General features: G+C 35.0%; 1 protein-coding gene across 2 annotated transcripts in view; it reads left to right on the top strand.

Moving 5' to 3' along the window:
• The window catches only part of rdo (reduced ocelli), a 166,376-nt gene extending 151,341 nt beyond the window's left edge, over nt 1-15,035 (top strand). For both annotated transcript variants that reach the window (XM_036374553.2, XM_070106312.1), the window contains exons 12-15: nt 1,614-1,760; nt 2,179-2,341; nt 3,991-4,122; nt 12,248-15,035. In XM_036374553.2, coding sequence (XP_036230446.2) covers nt 1,614-1,760; nt 2,179-2,341; nt 3,991-4,122; nt 12,248-12,762 — 957 coding nt within the window. In that variant the 3' untranslated portion in view covers nt 12,763-15,035. The remainder of the gene's footprint in view (nt 1-1,613; nt 1,761-2,178; nt 2,342-3,990; nt 4,123-12,247) is intronic.
• Nucleotides 15,036-16,469: the final 1,434 nt, after the last annotated feature.

The following is a 16,469-nucleotide window of genomic DNA, read 5'->3' on the forward strand; positions in this document are numbered from 1 at the left end:
AATGTTTAGCTATCTATGCCATATACTATATATAAATTAATAAAATATGTACATATTATGTATTGCATTTGAAAAAAAGTATACACTGAACAGAGCATACGTAGGTTGCCTTTTATGTTTCGAAATTTGGCAACAGTATATTAGTGTTGCCTTCTGCTAATTCACAACTTTATCGTAAAGTTTGATATTTTTGATTTACATTTTGATGTGACATACTCAGAACGTTTTGACATACGAGCGCTATTAGTATAGTTTACAATAACTTAAAATATTCATGTTGGCCAAAAAATATAATTAAATCGCGAACATTTACGCGCGATTATTTTTTACAACAACAACAACGATGAAGCTACTCTAAGGACCAGTGTTTATCGATGGTATGGTAAAAAAAATAAACAGCGGTCCAGATGAGTCGAATCCAACAAAGGTTGTTCGGGCACGAAGTACTTCCAAGCAACTTCTTGCCTGTTTTTTTGGTAAAACTTGGCATGTCGTAATCATATAACTGGAGCAACGCAAATCTTAATGGAGAATAATTGGAAAAACAATAAAGTGTTTTTCGATGACTAATATTTGATTTTAATCTCTAATCCCGAAATATAAAAGGCAAGCCCCGTATTAAATTTGTCACCAAGTTTGCAACACATAGAAAGAAACGTCGGCTTCTACTATGACAACGAGCCTGCGCGGTGCGATTATACTTTTTCAACACCGTTTCGCGAACTCACATGAGCAGCCAGCGGAGCTGAGCAGCGCAGTAATTTCCATTTGAATCGATTCGTCCACACATTTTTCGCGATCACTCGTTTCGGATAAACATACTTTCATTTAGCCTTATCTAGCTTAGGCCTTATTTTGTAAATTTAATATTGTATTCAAAGTTACAAGTGCATTTATTTATTACCATATTCACTGCAGTGGTGTGTGACATATTAGCATTTCATTAAAGTCTTATATCTTTGTTAAATCAGCATGACGATGTAGGTATGACCGTCTGTCTGTACATATACGAACTAGTCCTTTAGTTTTTGAGATATAAATATGAAAGTTTGCACACGTTCTTTTCTCTCCAAGAACCTACTCATTTGTCAGAACCGCTGATAACTGACCACTATATGTATTGTAGCATATACCTACAATACATTATTACAAATTTGTTATGGATATCAAAAATAGATCCATGCTCCATAATTAAAACTCAAATCAAAAGTTATAAATACATTTTTAGATAATTTTCCGTAACTCTACCAGAAGGAATTAATTATAAGCTAAACATGTAAAGTAAAACTTATTAGTTTACCTCGATATGAATTTATAAAGAAGCAAGAGAAATTCTAAACTTTAAGACTAACTTAATCTTAAGTAAACTAAGTTCGATAATTCGAAAAATTATACAAATACTTGATAGGAAATACTTCCATTAATTTATATCCTACAATACGGTATTGTTCGAATAGTTTGGTATATCTATATATGGTATTATATATATATACAATATAATATTATAATAATTCATTAATAAGTATTTCTCTTTTCATTACATGCGCCACACATATTTATAATTATACAAATCGTTCGCAACTAATATTCGCACAACTAATGAACACCAACAGTTTTTGGACTTGTCGCGCAACCAACTGTACGGCATCAATGAGGACACAGTGGTGCGCATTCAGCGCATACGCAACGTGCGGCTGGACAACAATCCGCTGATATGCGACGAGTGTCACATGGGAAAATTAATAAATGTCGTGCAGCATGTGAGTACCACAGACAATTTGACCTCAAAAAGCAAATGCAAAAAATGCGGCAATGCTGGAATAGCGCAGTTTTGCTCATGCAACAAGCATTTGTTGCATACAAATGCATACTGCCAACACAGCCACTAGATGGCGATGCTGCTGGTGATGCTACGACTTTTTGAATTGCACTTATTGTTATTTTTCTGTTTTGCTTCCGATAAATTTACCCGCAATTTCGTTTGCATTTGTATGCAAATACTTGCAAATGCAAAATCGTACACTAGTAGAAATATAGCGCATTTGTTTTTGCATTTGTTGCAATCACAACTGTGATTTGTGGCAAATTCCTATTTTAATTCTGAATTTATGTGCTTGTTTTTTACGTAACATCGCAACTTTCGCATATATTTATGGATTTACTAATATTTCGCTGCAGCTCCAGTGGAAATGGGAAACTTATCCGATTTGTTTTTTGCCAAAACCGTTGCGCGGTTCCGAAATCACAGATTTGGACATATCAAAGCTTCATGATTGCTTGGATTACATAACAGATGAGGAGCAGAATGCAGCCAGTACGTCGCACAATTTTCTTGAACGAGGTAAGAATAATTGATCGAATGTTTGTAGAAGTAATGATTACGATATAATATACAATGATTGCAAAATAAATTATGTAATTATTACGATATATTATATAAAGATTACAATATGTTAAAGAAAAACACACATGAAATCTTCATGGATTTAAATTCGTCAATACATTCCATTTCTACTACTTGCTAACAATTGCTCATGATCTACAAAACATTTTGGAAGCAAATACGAGTATATCTAAACGAATATAAAAGGCTTCAACGTTAATTCAAGAAAATTATGTACAATAGTATTACTCAATATATTGCTCATATGAAGCTATAACATTTTCTTATCTTTCTGGCAATTTAGAGATTCCATTCCAAGAGAACTTCGCCAGCTTGACTGCCCAGAATGAATCAAGCCATTTTGCCAATTTGATACCGTGATTTGGTTTGAAGGGCATTCTGCATTGACCGCAACAAATAATAATCAAAAGAGCCAAGGTTAGGTAGCGTTCCCCATTAATGTATTTTCCCGATTTCTGAAGCTCATAATTTAATCCCACCGAATCCAGAGCATTACCTTGGCGTCAAGGACTTTGCCGTTATCACCAGTCACAATCCGATTCGATTTATATGGCACCCAATTTCCGTATTTTTGAATATATCCAGCTGGTTTAAATGTTTTGATATCGCTGCTTAAATGACTTCAAAGATCGCATCGAGTCATGTTTCCAGTTACTCATTTTCAAACTTTTGTGGCCGCCCAAGACCTTTTTCGGCATCCAATTCGAAATCCCTACTTTCAAACAACTTTTGGCACGTTCGGTTAGCTTCTATCCGAAAAGATCACTTTTTCAGTCACAAAATTCGACATATGTATTTGAGTGAAAACAAGAACAAACAACTCATTTCACAGGTGTTTTTTTTTTTTTGATAAAAGGGTTTAAAGGATTTTTATTTTGATTTCGATCGTTCAGTTTGTATGTCAGCCAACCCTATAGTTGTCCAATATCGGCGGTTCCGACAAAGGAGCAGCTTCTTGGTGCGAAAAGGACGTGTGTACGGACACTTTGACGGACTTGGCTAAATCGACTCAGTTCGTTCAGCTATTATATACTTTATCGGGACCACGATTCTTTCTTTCTTTTTGGGTCTTACAAACATCCTGGTAAACCCAATAGTTATCTGTGCAGGGTATGAAAATCAATATTGTTTACGGCTCAAATTAATGACATATTCGAAAAAAGACGCACAAGGGAACAGCTTTCCAACGCATGTTCGGAATTTAGGAAGAATGGAATAATAATCAAGTTACGTCATTTCTTGGCAAAATCCACGAATTTAGTTGTAGATCCAATATATGCAATTAACCTATTTTCTTACTTTTGCTTTTTGAACTCATTTAAACTGCTTAAAGTATTGAAACCAAGTTGATAAAACAGCACCAATTAATAATTTACAAAATCATGCAGTATTTGAGTAAAAAGCAAACTGGCAACTATAATCAGGGGTTACGTTGCCCTATAACGAGCTCACAGTAGCTTTTGTTACCTAGTTGTTTTACCATAATGAGTACAATCACTTGGTTTTGCATTTTTCTTATTACAAGTATTTTCATCTCCATTCCTTCATTTACTTACTATTTTCACCCTTCGCTTGTTTACTTTTAGGTGGCCTTAATACTCTCGCCATACTTGGTGGCATTATATTGGTTTTAATTGTTGTCATTATACTGGCTATGGCTGTTTGTTTTTCCAAGAGGCGAGCACGTTACTATACACGTGAGGATCGACTGAACGGAGGTGAGTAGCGAATGAAAGTGAAAGCGAATTGGTGATTATGCCAAATGAATTAATGATGATAAACGTCGAGTACTTTTGGCAGTCAAGTATCACGTTACACGTGTTTAACTGGAAGTGTAAACTTTAGGGTATATAATATTAACCCATTAAACACACTTCTATATCTAATGGCTTACATTCTCGGATTACCCCACAATTGTTTTGATATTAGGACGTCCCGAACTCATGAAACAAACATGAAAAGTTACCGGTTTCCAGTTCCCTTTCTGTATGCCTCTCTGTTGATTGACCAAATTAAACTTTGGTACATTCGTAATAATAGTCCAAGTCACTGTAAAACAAATATATATATGTATCTTTCGCAAGAGCCCTTGATAAGCGATGAAAAATAAGACATATAAATATCGGTTCTACGAGTTCACTTATTTTATTCATTGAAATAATCCCGAAGACATCGAAATATTAATAACTAGTACAAAATGATCCTGCTATTTTAAATTTCAACAGAGTCAAACAAGACTTAATTGCCGCTAGTATATGTATATAAAAAATTTATCATCAAGAGATTGTTAGAGTATATAAAAAAAATGTGATTGCGCAAATTCCCCTCTTCGGGAAGTAAAAAGAACATCTTGTATTAGAAATATAACGTTGTCTTACTATTTTCGTAGTGAGAGATAAGCTACTCTTCTAACATATAGTATAACAGTAGCTACTGAGGATTCTTTGTGACTTAAGTAAGTATTCCAAATTGCTCGCACAAAGAGTACACTCATATTCACCGTTTTAATTTCTCGTTAATAAACAAGAGAAATGTGAAGTTTATGTGTACGAATTAGTGAGTTAACTGTGAATACTTCATACTCCACAAATGCTGCCGAGGCAAATACTATAACTGGAAACATATGCAGAAGCGAAGTAAAAAAATTGGTGAGCTTTCACTATTTGCACTTAGACAAAACGTTTTATAACGGTAAGAAAACAAAGGCTTAGCGGGGATAATGTGTTGTAGTAGCCATTGTAAGCCAGCTCATTTGCTATTTGCCGTGGCGACTCCTGCAACATGGCTAACTGTTTTGTTTCGTACAAAAACTTTAAGCCGAAAGAGAAGAATGGTGAGGAAAACAAAGTGCAAGCGAAGAGATAATTTAAAGAATAATATTGTTCCCGAATTATGCAGGTAATGAGCAGAGCTTTAAAGCTTACTAGATTTACTAAGCTTCTTAGTATTGTCCATTTAATACAAATGGTCAGTGATTATGACATAGAACCAACGAAGAGAATTAGAAACGCCAGTATTCTCATTTAAATTGCTCGCATCGCCGTCAAAACAAATAGTTTTTAATTAATTTAAACAGGCACTAAAATTAATAAAAAAAATTAAAAGCACATAAAATGTGCGAAGATACAAAACCTGATGTTAAGAAAGTGGTAACCCCAAGAGCAAGCAATAAACAAGATCCAATTAATTTAAATGTTGCTCGAAAGGAGGCAAGAAAAACCAAAAGTGAAAATTAAGAAAATGTACGCGGAAAAATTCCTCCTAGTATATTTAAGTTAACTTGTTGCAAAAACAAAAAAACAACACTTGCATAAACCTCACAACGTCACTCCAAACCAAATAGGTGTTGAAGCAAACGCTCTGGGTTCTGAGCATAAACGCCGGGAGCAAGAAATGCATGGGAAACGTGAAAACTCTGAAAGTAATACGGAGAGGTAATGCTGCATCTTCCCAGCATATCCCACTGCTACCTATCCCGCCGCTGACATAACCTTTTGGGCATAGAACCACAGGCGCAGGGGTTACGCAGAAGGCAAGCCTTCATCATTTGCAAACAGCATGGCTTATTAACTTTCTGCGCTGCGTAGCCGGGTACAGAAGTAAGCTCACACTTAAGGCTGTAGACCGCGAAAAGTGTGAAGAAAAAATTTAAATTGCTAAAAAGATGCATTGAAGAGAAAGTGAAAATGCAAAATTAAAACATAAACGAAAATGAACTCGAGTGCCACTTGGGAGAACGGAAGCTAAAAAGTAAAAAAAATTGCACTTAATTAATGAGGGGCCACGGCGGGTCGCTCTGAACTCCCCCTCCAGCAGCGAACGAAGGTGAAGTTTTAATGAAAAGAACGGAGGATATATTATATATATTTCATAGCAGTAGCTGCATTAAAATCAACTCGACTCAAAATTGAGAGAGTCGGTAAATATTTGTATAAGATGGCGCAAATAATGAAGTGGTATCAAATTATTCAGCTATTAATTTAAAAAATATTTATTTGAACTGGTGCCACAATTATGGTGAGGGACTGCGTATTAACTTCTGTTGATGTTTCTCGTGTCGCTTCAAATTAAGCAGAGCTCACGCTGTATTTCTCACGGGGAAAGAGAGCACCAAATTACCCTTTATAAGTAACAAACTATAAAAATAAACTAAATAATTAGGTTAAGTCGTAGGTTTGATCCAAATTCGATTAATAGATATTTCTTTTCCTGTGTTATCCAAAAACTACTAAAAGTGGGTCAGCGGATTCTCATAGATCGACGAAGCGAAGTACACTCGCTCGGCTATCGGAGTGCCATCTGAGAGTTAGAAACCAGTATGGTCATTATAAGGAGCTAACTAGGTATTTAACGGAGGGACGAAGTTAATCATAGTTGTCATGGGGAAGCACCGATTAGAATGGTCTTCGACACCACATTTACCCCATTGCTTCAAATTAGGCCACAATCTCGGAAGGACCGGAAAGTGTCGAGGATTTGAAGGATGTGTGAACATCTCAAAGCTCAAGCGTAGAATCTTACAAACTACAAAACATATGAGTTCAACTTCATGAAATTTCCCATGCAAGTCAGTTGGGTCATACCAAAAGTGAAATTTTGAAAACTTATTGTTGATATTCTGTGGAGAGCTATTGCACTTGTTTTATTTTTAACAATACCGTTACAAGGTACTTAGTAGTGCTTGCGATACAGAAATTCCGCAAATGTGACTTATTGCGCCAAGCTTCATTGCTTTAAGAGTTATAGCGCTCTTTTTCAATCACACCGCAGTAGCTATAATCCGATTATGATTACAAATGCACCATTTTCCATTAATTTCGGAAAGGTTACAAAGTCAAAGCATTTCACTCGATAGCTATAAATAAAAAAATGTAAATGACATAAAGCAACAAAAAAAAGCCTGTTAAAAAGTGAAATTTTACCTCAACATTTTACTACTCGCAGCCTTTATACCTAAGCAAAGCAATCATTTAAGCACTCGTAATTGCCAAAATCAAATTTCTTCCGCTGCTCGAACTTCCAAAGCATCACGCCACTCAATGCCACAGTGTAGGAAAGTTGGCTTGTTGTTTCGCGTTTCCGCTTTGCCACGTTAACGATATCGTTTTCCTTTATGGCATGCTGTGTTGCAGCGCTGAGAGTGCCGGAAAGCAGCTATCGCCATTTTTCAAACTGTAAAAGCAATCCTGTGGCGTGCACTAACTTACTACCCGCTCATAAAAAGTATAAATGAATAAAAGAGCAACAACAACAACACCAACACTTCATTGCGCCAATAATAATATTAACGGTAATGATAGTTGTAGAATTGCAGAAAAACAACCAAAAGTCGCATGTGTGTGTATTTGTGTGTGAAGCCACACAAACCATTATCGACACCAGCGCCAGCGGCAGAACGAAAGCAAACTTTTGAAAAACTCTGAACACAATTTCTTTTCATTTGTTTCCTTTTTGGTGGGAATAGATATATTATATTAAAAGTGCTCTGCAGGGTAAAGCAGAATCAACAAAAAAGCTCAAAACAAAAACATAAAATACGATCTGTGAAGAAATTAAAAGCAAACAAGCAAACGACAAAACAAACGTGATCTGTAATGTGCTAGTCAGCTGGAAAGTTTGCTTTGTGCGACTGTTCGTGGCAGAAAAGATTACAAACTAGGAAATGGCTTGTTGATGCACATGTATGTGCACACATACATATATTGTGTATATGCAAATAAAATGCAAATTTCGAAAATATAGTTTTAAGAAGTAATATTCAAACATACCAACGTTGATAGAAAATACAATCTGTTACTGTACTGCTAATGAAAAATGTGCGTTTCTTAGTCAAATTTTTAATAGGATTCACACAAGTTGTCTGAAATCTCTACCTAATAAAGGAGTGCGTTATCTTGTAAATATAATTTTTGTATGCTAACGGTTAAATTACTTTCTAAAAGCATGGAAAAAGGCTTAAATAATATAAATAATAAACCAACCGAAGACTCTTGTTCTTACCATCCCATAGGTTTACTCCCATCAATCAGTAAAATACTGGAAAAGGTTTTTGAAAGAAATGAACATAACACTGTTGATCCATGGTATGGTATTAATGGACATCAAAGCTGCTTTTGACTCAGTGTGGCATGATGGACACGTTTACAAAATAAATCAATTTAGGTTTCCGAATGAACTAATTAAAATCGTTCAAAACTTTATTCCATATTTGTCCAAGAGCTGTGTTGCACTAATCAATGCTACTGTTCCTTGGCATGAAAAAATAATATATCTCAGCGTTATTTATGATACAAAATTAATTTATAAATAATAAGGAAGGACTATCTTCGTATATAACCGAACATTTTATACTCTTGCAACGTACAAGGATACATCAAAGCCAAATTTATCCGAATATATTCATTGGTGCTTGAATACTGGAAAGAAAATGAATCATATGGAATTCAAAATTGTGCTATATGGAAAGTGAGTGTACCATCACATTGTGACATAGAATCGTTAGGCTTATGTTACAAGTATATACCGAAATTGGTGTAGTAGGTCCGGAGATATGTACATATATAATTTCACCTAAATGTTAGCGGTGCCAGGCCCATCGTCCAATTTTGACCCCGGCTCCTAAAAAGCCATTTTCGCACTATCGATAAGGGGTATTGTAGGATTTGTCCTAGGCGAATTTGAATATTGTAGCTTCAGTGGTTTATTAGAAGAAGACCCTTTTTCAAACATATTCGTTCACAGGTGCAACTTGCTACTGCAATCCCGTGTACCAAATAACAACTTTATATCTTAATTTAGTGCTTAGTTATGAAATTATAAATGCTTTCGATTAATGGCGTTTTGTCGGCGTGGCAGTGGTCCAATTAGATCATCTAAGAGCTCGTTTTTGCTTTTTTGCCAATCCTAATTTTTAGTCCAGTTACCGCTTGCACACACGGACGGACAGACAAACAGTCATTCAGAATTCAACTCGTCTCGTCATCCTGAGCATTTATATACAAGTTGGTTGAACAGTTTCTGCGCTCGAAATGAAAAAGTACTGTTTTTGGTACGAACAGGTAGTAGTCGCTGGGAGCCAAATCTGGTAAAAACAGTGGATACTCAAGCAATTCGTACTTTGATTCGTTGACTTTCGTCACTGCTAAAATATTTTTGCGAGTTGCAAACGAGGTCTTTTCCACAAACTTTTTCATCCAGCTAATCCAAAAGACTACAATAACATTCAAAATTGATTGTTTTACCTTTCTGCAGATAATCACTCACCAAAAATTCTCTTTGCATCCCAAAAAACTGATGCCATAACCTTCTTTGCTGATCGTTGTGACTTCACCTGCTTTGGAGCTGAGCAACCTGCTTCAGACCACTGTAAGCGTTGTTGTTTCAATTTAGAACCATGGTAGTATATCCAAGTCTCATCCATAGTTATAAAACGATGCAAGAAATCGGTTTTATTCTGCTTAAAATGCTCCAAACTATGCTGAGAAATTTGTTTTCGATCCAATTTTTGTTGAATTATTAACGTGTGTGGCACTAACTTTCCAAGCAGCTTTTTAATATGTACTGCTCCATGTGAAATAATACTTGGATCCTCACCAACAATATTATGAACTTGATCAATATTTCTGGTGTGGTTGCGGTTTTTGGCGGTCCTTTGCGTGGATTGTCTTCAGGCCTAGTACGACGACGTTTAAATTCACCAGCCCAACAGTGCATTTTGAAGGTGAGGACTCCTTATACAGTTTTAATAATTTTTCATAAATTTCCTTTGCCTTTAAACATTTTAAAACAAAGAATCAAATAACTGCACAACATTCGATTTAAAAAAATACTCTAACATGTCAACTTCAAATGGCTTGTAAACAAAGAATTAATTTGCAGAATGACTTGTAACTTTGCATGTGCTCTCACGACAGATGTACCAATTTGAGAAAAGAAAATTAAAGCTAGTAGTGATATTTCTTCGTGAGAGCTGAAACTTTTCAACCAACCTGTATATATAACACTATATCTAACTCGATTATTTTTAGTAGATACAAACAACCGTTAATTGAATAAAACTATTACACTCTGCTCAACATGCTTCAAGAGTATAACAACATGTTTCGAATATTTTTAATAAAATAAATATTGTGATTAAGACACTGTACCCTCTCATTGATTGGAAATTCGGTCTAAATACTTACAATAAACTGCTCACTTTTAAATCAATGTTTCAAACTATAGTGTCTATTGACATTATTCCCCTGGCACCATTCTACCGTGAATTTGCGAGCCTTAAGGGTTTCTGCAAGTAAATCGTCTTGGTCTGATTTTGTTCTTGCTATTTACTAACGATATTTCTGATGAAATACAGTATTCCAGACTTTTATAATATGGTATATTTTGCTAGTTCTTTCTATCCACTTAGTTTGGTAGAAACAACCTTCAAGTCGAATTAAGATTACTTAATAAGGAAAAAAGAATATTTATGAATACAATTTTGAATTTTGATTTGATCAGCCAGTGGCAGTTATAGGAGTATGCTATATTATTCCGATCTGAACAATTCGTTCGGCGATTGTAGCGAAGTCCAGGACAATAATCTAAAAATCCTATATAAGGGGCAACATTTGAGGTCAATATCTCGAAAACTGAGTTTGCATACAGACAGACGAACATGACTAAATTTACTCGTTTGTCACGCTAATGTGTACATATACAATCGTAAATATTTATTGGCAAAGGTTATTTAAAAAAATATTTGTTGAACTTTGTTGTAATGAGGCTACTGGTGCTACTGGCGACTACTCTAGTCGCTGATCTTGGGTGTTGCTTTTACGCACAGCGAGAGTTGCCACGTTACATATATACGAGGTGTTCTTCAGTTCTTTCTTCGATTCTGACTTGACCTCATCACTTATGACAAAGCTCTTTCCTTTCATTGATTTCTTTAGTTTTGGGAATGGGAAAAAGTCGTTCTTGACGTCATTCAACAACTCCCGAGTGATACTACGACATTACTTTTACTCAAAATTTAGCAATTTCGGAATAAACTGCGCTGCCACACGTTTCATGCCTCAACTATACGAGAAAATTCAACAGCATGAGCCGATTGATATGTCAACATTCTCTGCAACTTCCCTAATAGTGATTCGATGATTTTCAAGAACAATTTTTTTCACTGTTTCGATGTTTTCTTTGCTTTTTGATGTGGTCGCATCTCCATGGTGGTCGTCGTGATCAATATCTTCTTGGGCATATGTAAAGCGATTGTATTACTTATAAACACATTTTAACGCACAATTCATTACATATAATATTATTTGATTCATTTCTTTCAAAACTCAAAAATCGAAGAGCACACAAAAACGTGACTAACCTTTTCTGTTGTCAAAAACAAACCACCAATAGAAATTGGCTCCTAATGCAAGCATATGATAAACATATGTGTCCGATTATACCAAAAACAAAATACCGATAATAGAATGTGCACAGCCCGCGAAAAATCAAAATTCGCCATTTCCTTTGAACACAGCTCGTACATCTTCTGTAAAGAATCTCAGACGTTGCCTTCTCGGTGTTACAAACATCGTGGCAAACTTGATATACCCTGTACAGGCTATAAAAATGTTGTACTAATCAATATTTTTGGTATATTATTGACTTAAATAACAGATCATATATTTAAGTGTTTTCATGGCTACATTTTGCCTTGCGCTCGAGATATTTACACATATTTACGTTAAAATCGACCTAATTAATTCAAATGAGAAACATATCATATATCACATAAAACAGGAAACTTTTTAATATAAAATTACAAAATATACTAATGATATTTTCTTTCATCCACCCTCTCCTTAGGTGAGAGCGGTAAGTGTATCGAAAAAGGTTTAGAAACTAGTAACGGAAATGGTGTAAATGGCAGCAACCCGCCTGAGCACGCTAATACCCCTACCACGCCCACAAATGAAATCAACTTCAAATTTCCCATCGATGACCGCGTTTGCACCATCGATGAGCTGGTGTTGCCGCCCGCACCACCGCCACCAAGCAAAGAGCCACCATCACAACTGCCACCATCACCACCAGTCACAGCAAATAGCGTTCTGAATAGTCTAACATATAATAGTTGTAACGGCAATAATACGGCCACCGCCATGGCGGCAGTAGCCGCAGCTGCCACCGTTATACCACCAGGTGCGCCTTCGGCCGCGGGTGCTGCGGCAACCATGTCGCCAGCACATAATAATCTGCCATCTGAAGCAATCGTTGTTGTACTGCCCACACCGCCAACGCATTATAAAACCGAACAACAACTACAACAACCCCAGCAACTGCAGCTGACCACAATCGAACCGCTGATCAGTGTGAACTGACCGACGAGTATTGATGTTGCAAGCGCCTCAGCTACCGCAGCAGCCACAAATAAAAGTGTCAACACACCAGCGACGACTTTAGCGTTTTCGCCATGGACTGTGAGAGCGGGCAGAACGATAGAAAGAGGAAAGCAGGTGGCGTTTACAACCACAACGCACACGTAAGTGCTCTCAACCAATATGTACACAAGCTCCACGTGTAGCGAAGCGGAGTTATATTTTTTATCATTCGAAAGCATTAAACGATAACTATTTTTAAGAAACCTATAAATAAGATTGTATAAAATTAAACAAAGACGTCGTAAGCAGAAACGATTGGAATAGTAGCCTCAATTTGGACCCTCGGAATATATTAATATTACTTTAAAATCTTCAGCGGATGTTTGGCTGAGCTCTTGCTCTTATTTACTTAATTTAAATAATTCGAAAATTTCAGAAAAGTTTGAAAACAGAGGAAACAACGACTATACCTAATACATACCTTTTATTTCAGGTTATAATCACTCAGATATTTTAAGTAAAATTACTAATTTTATTCAACTCCAGTGCATCTTCCCTTTTCACGAATTTATACCGCGTTTTATATCCTCAGGCTTGTATAGTTCAAACGACGTTTCTAGCCTACTAAGCCTAGATGCATATTCATTACCGACCAACTTCACAAACAGCATCTGCGCCTTTATAATCCTCTGCTGTCTGATACGTTCCTATAAAAATTAAACGCCATGAGTTCGTTTATAAATCCATTGTTTTCAAAGAAACTGTGATTGGTCCAAGGATTGCTAAGGAGTTCTTGCTTCTTAAATAAGGTCACACGAAGTAATAGGCAAGTCCAATGTGAATAAGTGAGAATATTTTGAACCGCAGTATGATATGGCTCACCAGCAAACCTCAAAACATTGTTCACCTGCTTGCGATCGGTAATAATAACAAAGTATCCACTGATATCAATTTCCATCGATTGTTTCATGTTTTTTTGAGTAAATATGACTCAAAGAGTTTATGGGGAGAGCCCGTTCAAATAGTTATCTTTGGTCTTCTAATGCCTTCGAATTGTGGTAAATATCTAAAATCTACCTAGAAAACTAAGCATTTTCCTCTACCCTGCGGCTCTCCTTTCAACTAAATAACTTTCGTCTCCCGTTACTGTTAAAAAACTTCTCTAGTAACTACAAAATTAATTCTTCAAGTCTCAGTGAGCACCAACCTACATAAACTGTACTGAATGCGTGAAATTCCAGAACTGAACCTAACATATGCTCAGTGGTAAGTGTACACTGGCACTACATACAAATGCAGCTACTTCATATGCAGGGAATGTCTCCGTTTTTGAATGTAATTGAGCCATTTCCATTGATTTAAGTGCGGATATTTCGCAATTACAAGATATGATTCTATTCCGCTTCTGCCACCATACGAATACGCATAAGTGAAGATACCTCGAGACATCGGAAAAAACACTTTACAATTTTACATGCATACAGAGGTACTGGCAGAAGAATGTTTTCTCAGATGAGCGCACACATATGCAGCAACTTAGTCAACACTCGAGAGCACTCAGTACGATATGGCTTTCTTTCCGGTGAATTTTAATGATTTAATGCAGAAAAGCATGCCCAACAACAGCAGGAGGTGCATTATAACTGCAAAAAGAATTCGAACGCTATTTTTGCTTCATTTCACTCAACTGCACTTCTTCTTCACCTATCTTTGCTTATATGCTTTTCCAATTTCCGGAGCAATTAAATATCACGAAATCGGTAATCAAAAATTCCATTTCTAATTTAAAAATACGAAGTAATTTTCAATTCAATAATTTCGATAATTGAACTACACACATTTTGTTTGCTCCTAAATGCTTGTTTCGACAATTAAATTTTACATATTTTAGTTGCTACATACATTTAGGCTCCAATGACAATCGTTTCTGATAAGAAGCGCGTGAAGCAAAAAACAAAATTCAATACCAACTTTTGTTTGCCAAAATATAACGGTAAATATATGTGTAAAGAAAAAAAAAACGCTAAAACCTAATGAAGCATAAAATTAGGCGCGGAAGTGTGCCACAAACGTTTCATTTACTTGATAAGAGAGATTAAGATTAAATATTTAGTGTGTAATACATGCATTTGCTAATTATAAGCGCTAATGTGTAAGCTATACTAATTATAGCTTGTAAGTAGCGGCGACACATTCAAAATGTGATACTAACGAAAACAATTGTGTTTAGCAAAGTACGGAAAATAATATAATAAATTTTCAAAACTATCGAATCGAATACCGATGTATAGGGCTAACAACATAAGTATATAAGTAATGTAATTTATATATGTATATATCGTGTGTAAAATGCACTCAATGACATTCATATGTATAACTCTTATAGCATATAATCACATTAGGGGTACCCATATAAGTTCAACATTTTTTTGATATATGTGCCTCTATATTCATTAAACTGCAAGAAAATTAGTATTGTTGAAAACTATATTTAAAAATTTACTTATTTAAAAAGGCAAAAAGTATAAAGCAGACCTTTGTCTTACAAAGGGTTCAAGCTTAAGGGATAAAAGTGATATATTTGCCTCAAAATGTATCTAAATATATACGTGGAAAATTAGTTGGCAACTCAGTCCAACAAAAGTCTACTTTGCTTTATAAGCAAGATGTTCCACTGTGGTCCTCATTTGGAGCATATCACTTTTCAGACACAGTTTTGCATTGCAAACCCTGAAATTCGTGGTGATTCAAAATCGGCAAAGCTCGGAAAATGAAATTTTCAGTCATAACACTTTCTCACGAACTGTCAGTAAAAAAATATTCATAGAACTAATTGAAATTAAATTTAAACAAGTATTGCCCTAAGTGTTGATTAGTTAGGCTTAAAAGATTTTAATATTTTAAGCACAAAGCAAAAAGAGTCTTCACAACACGACAGAAGACATAGCAAGTCTAATTATAAGATTATATATATATTAATAATTATATAATTTATAAAGATGTTGTGTTAAGTTTTCTTTCACTTTTTTGTTTTACTTTTTTAATCGGAGACATTTTAAAAATAAAATATAGCAGTAATTATTAATGTAACAGCATATTAAATGAACATCAACAACCATATCTAGTTTTGCATTTGAATGCATATTATTCACAGTTCTTTAGTTAATATTTCACAAGAAAAATGCTCAAACCTAATTTTTAATCAAACAGTAGCACTTCATTAAATAGGCGTGTTTTAGTATATTTTATTTATAAAGTTTAGTTCTAAAAAAAATTAGCTTTAAGTACGTTTACATTTTAATTAACAATTTTCTATATAATAATTTTATATTCGCTCGGTTTCAGATATTAATTACAGTATTTACATTTATGAATTTCCCATGTAAGACAGTTAAAAATCTTACCAGCAATAAAAATCGATACTCAAATTGATAATTACTTGGTTTTATTGATACGCAGCTTTAAAAAAAATATACATTTTTATTTTGCCCAGATCATGAGTTTATTCATGAAAGTATTGAATGTGCTCTTGTTTTTATGATTATTAGTAATAAAAAATATTTTTCAGCACTCTCAGGGTGTTTAACGAAAATATGCGGAAAACTATGCGGTTTAATAAAAATCAAACGTGGGAATATCTAAAGCTGCAGTCTACAAAATATCTAGTTATACTCAAAGACAATATCCTCTTGTGTTTCAAAAGTAAT

Source organism: Bactrocera oleae, chromosome 3 (assembly GCF_042242935.1).
Source record: "Bactrocera oleae isolate idBacOlea1 chromosome 3, idBacOlea1, whole genome shotgun sequence".
Taxonomy (NCBI): Eukaryota; Metazoa; Arthropoda; class Insecta; order Diptera; family Tephritidae; genus Bactrocera; species Bactrocera oleae.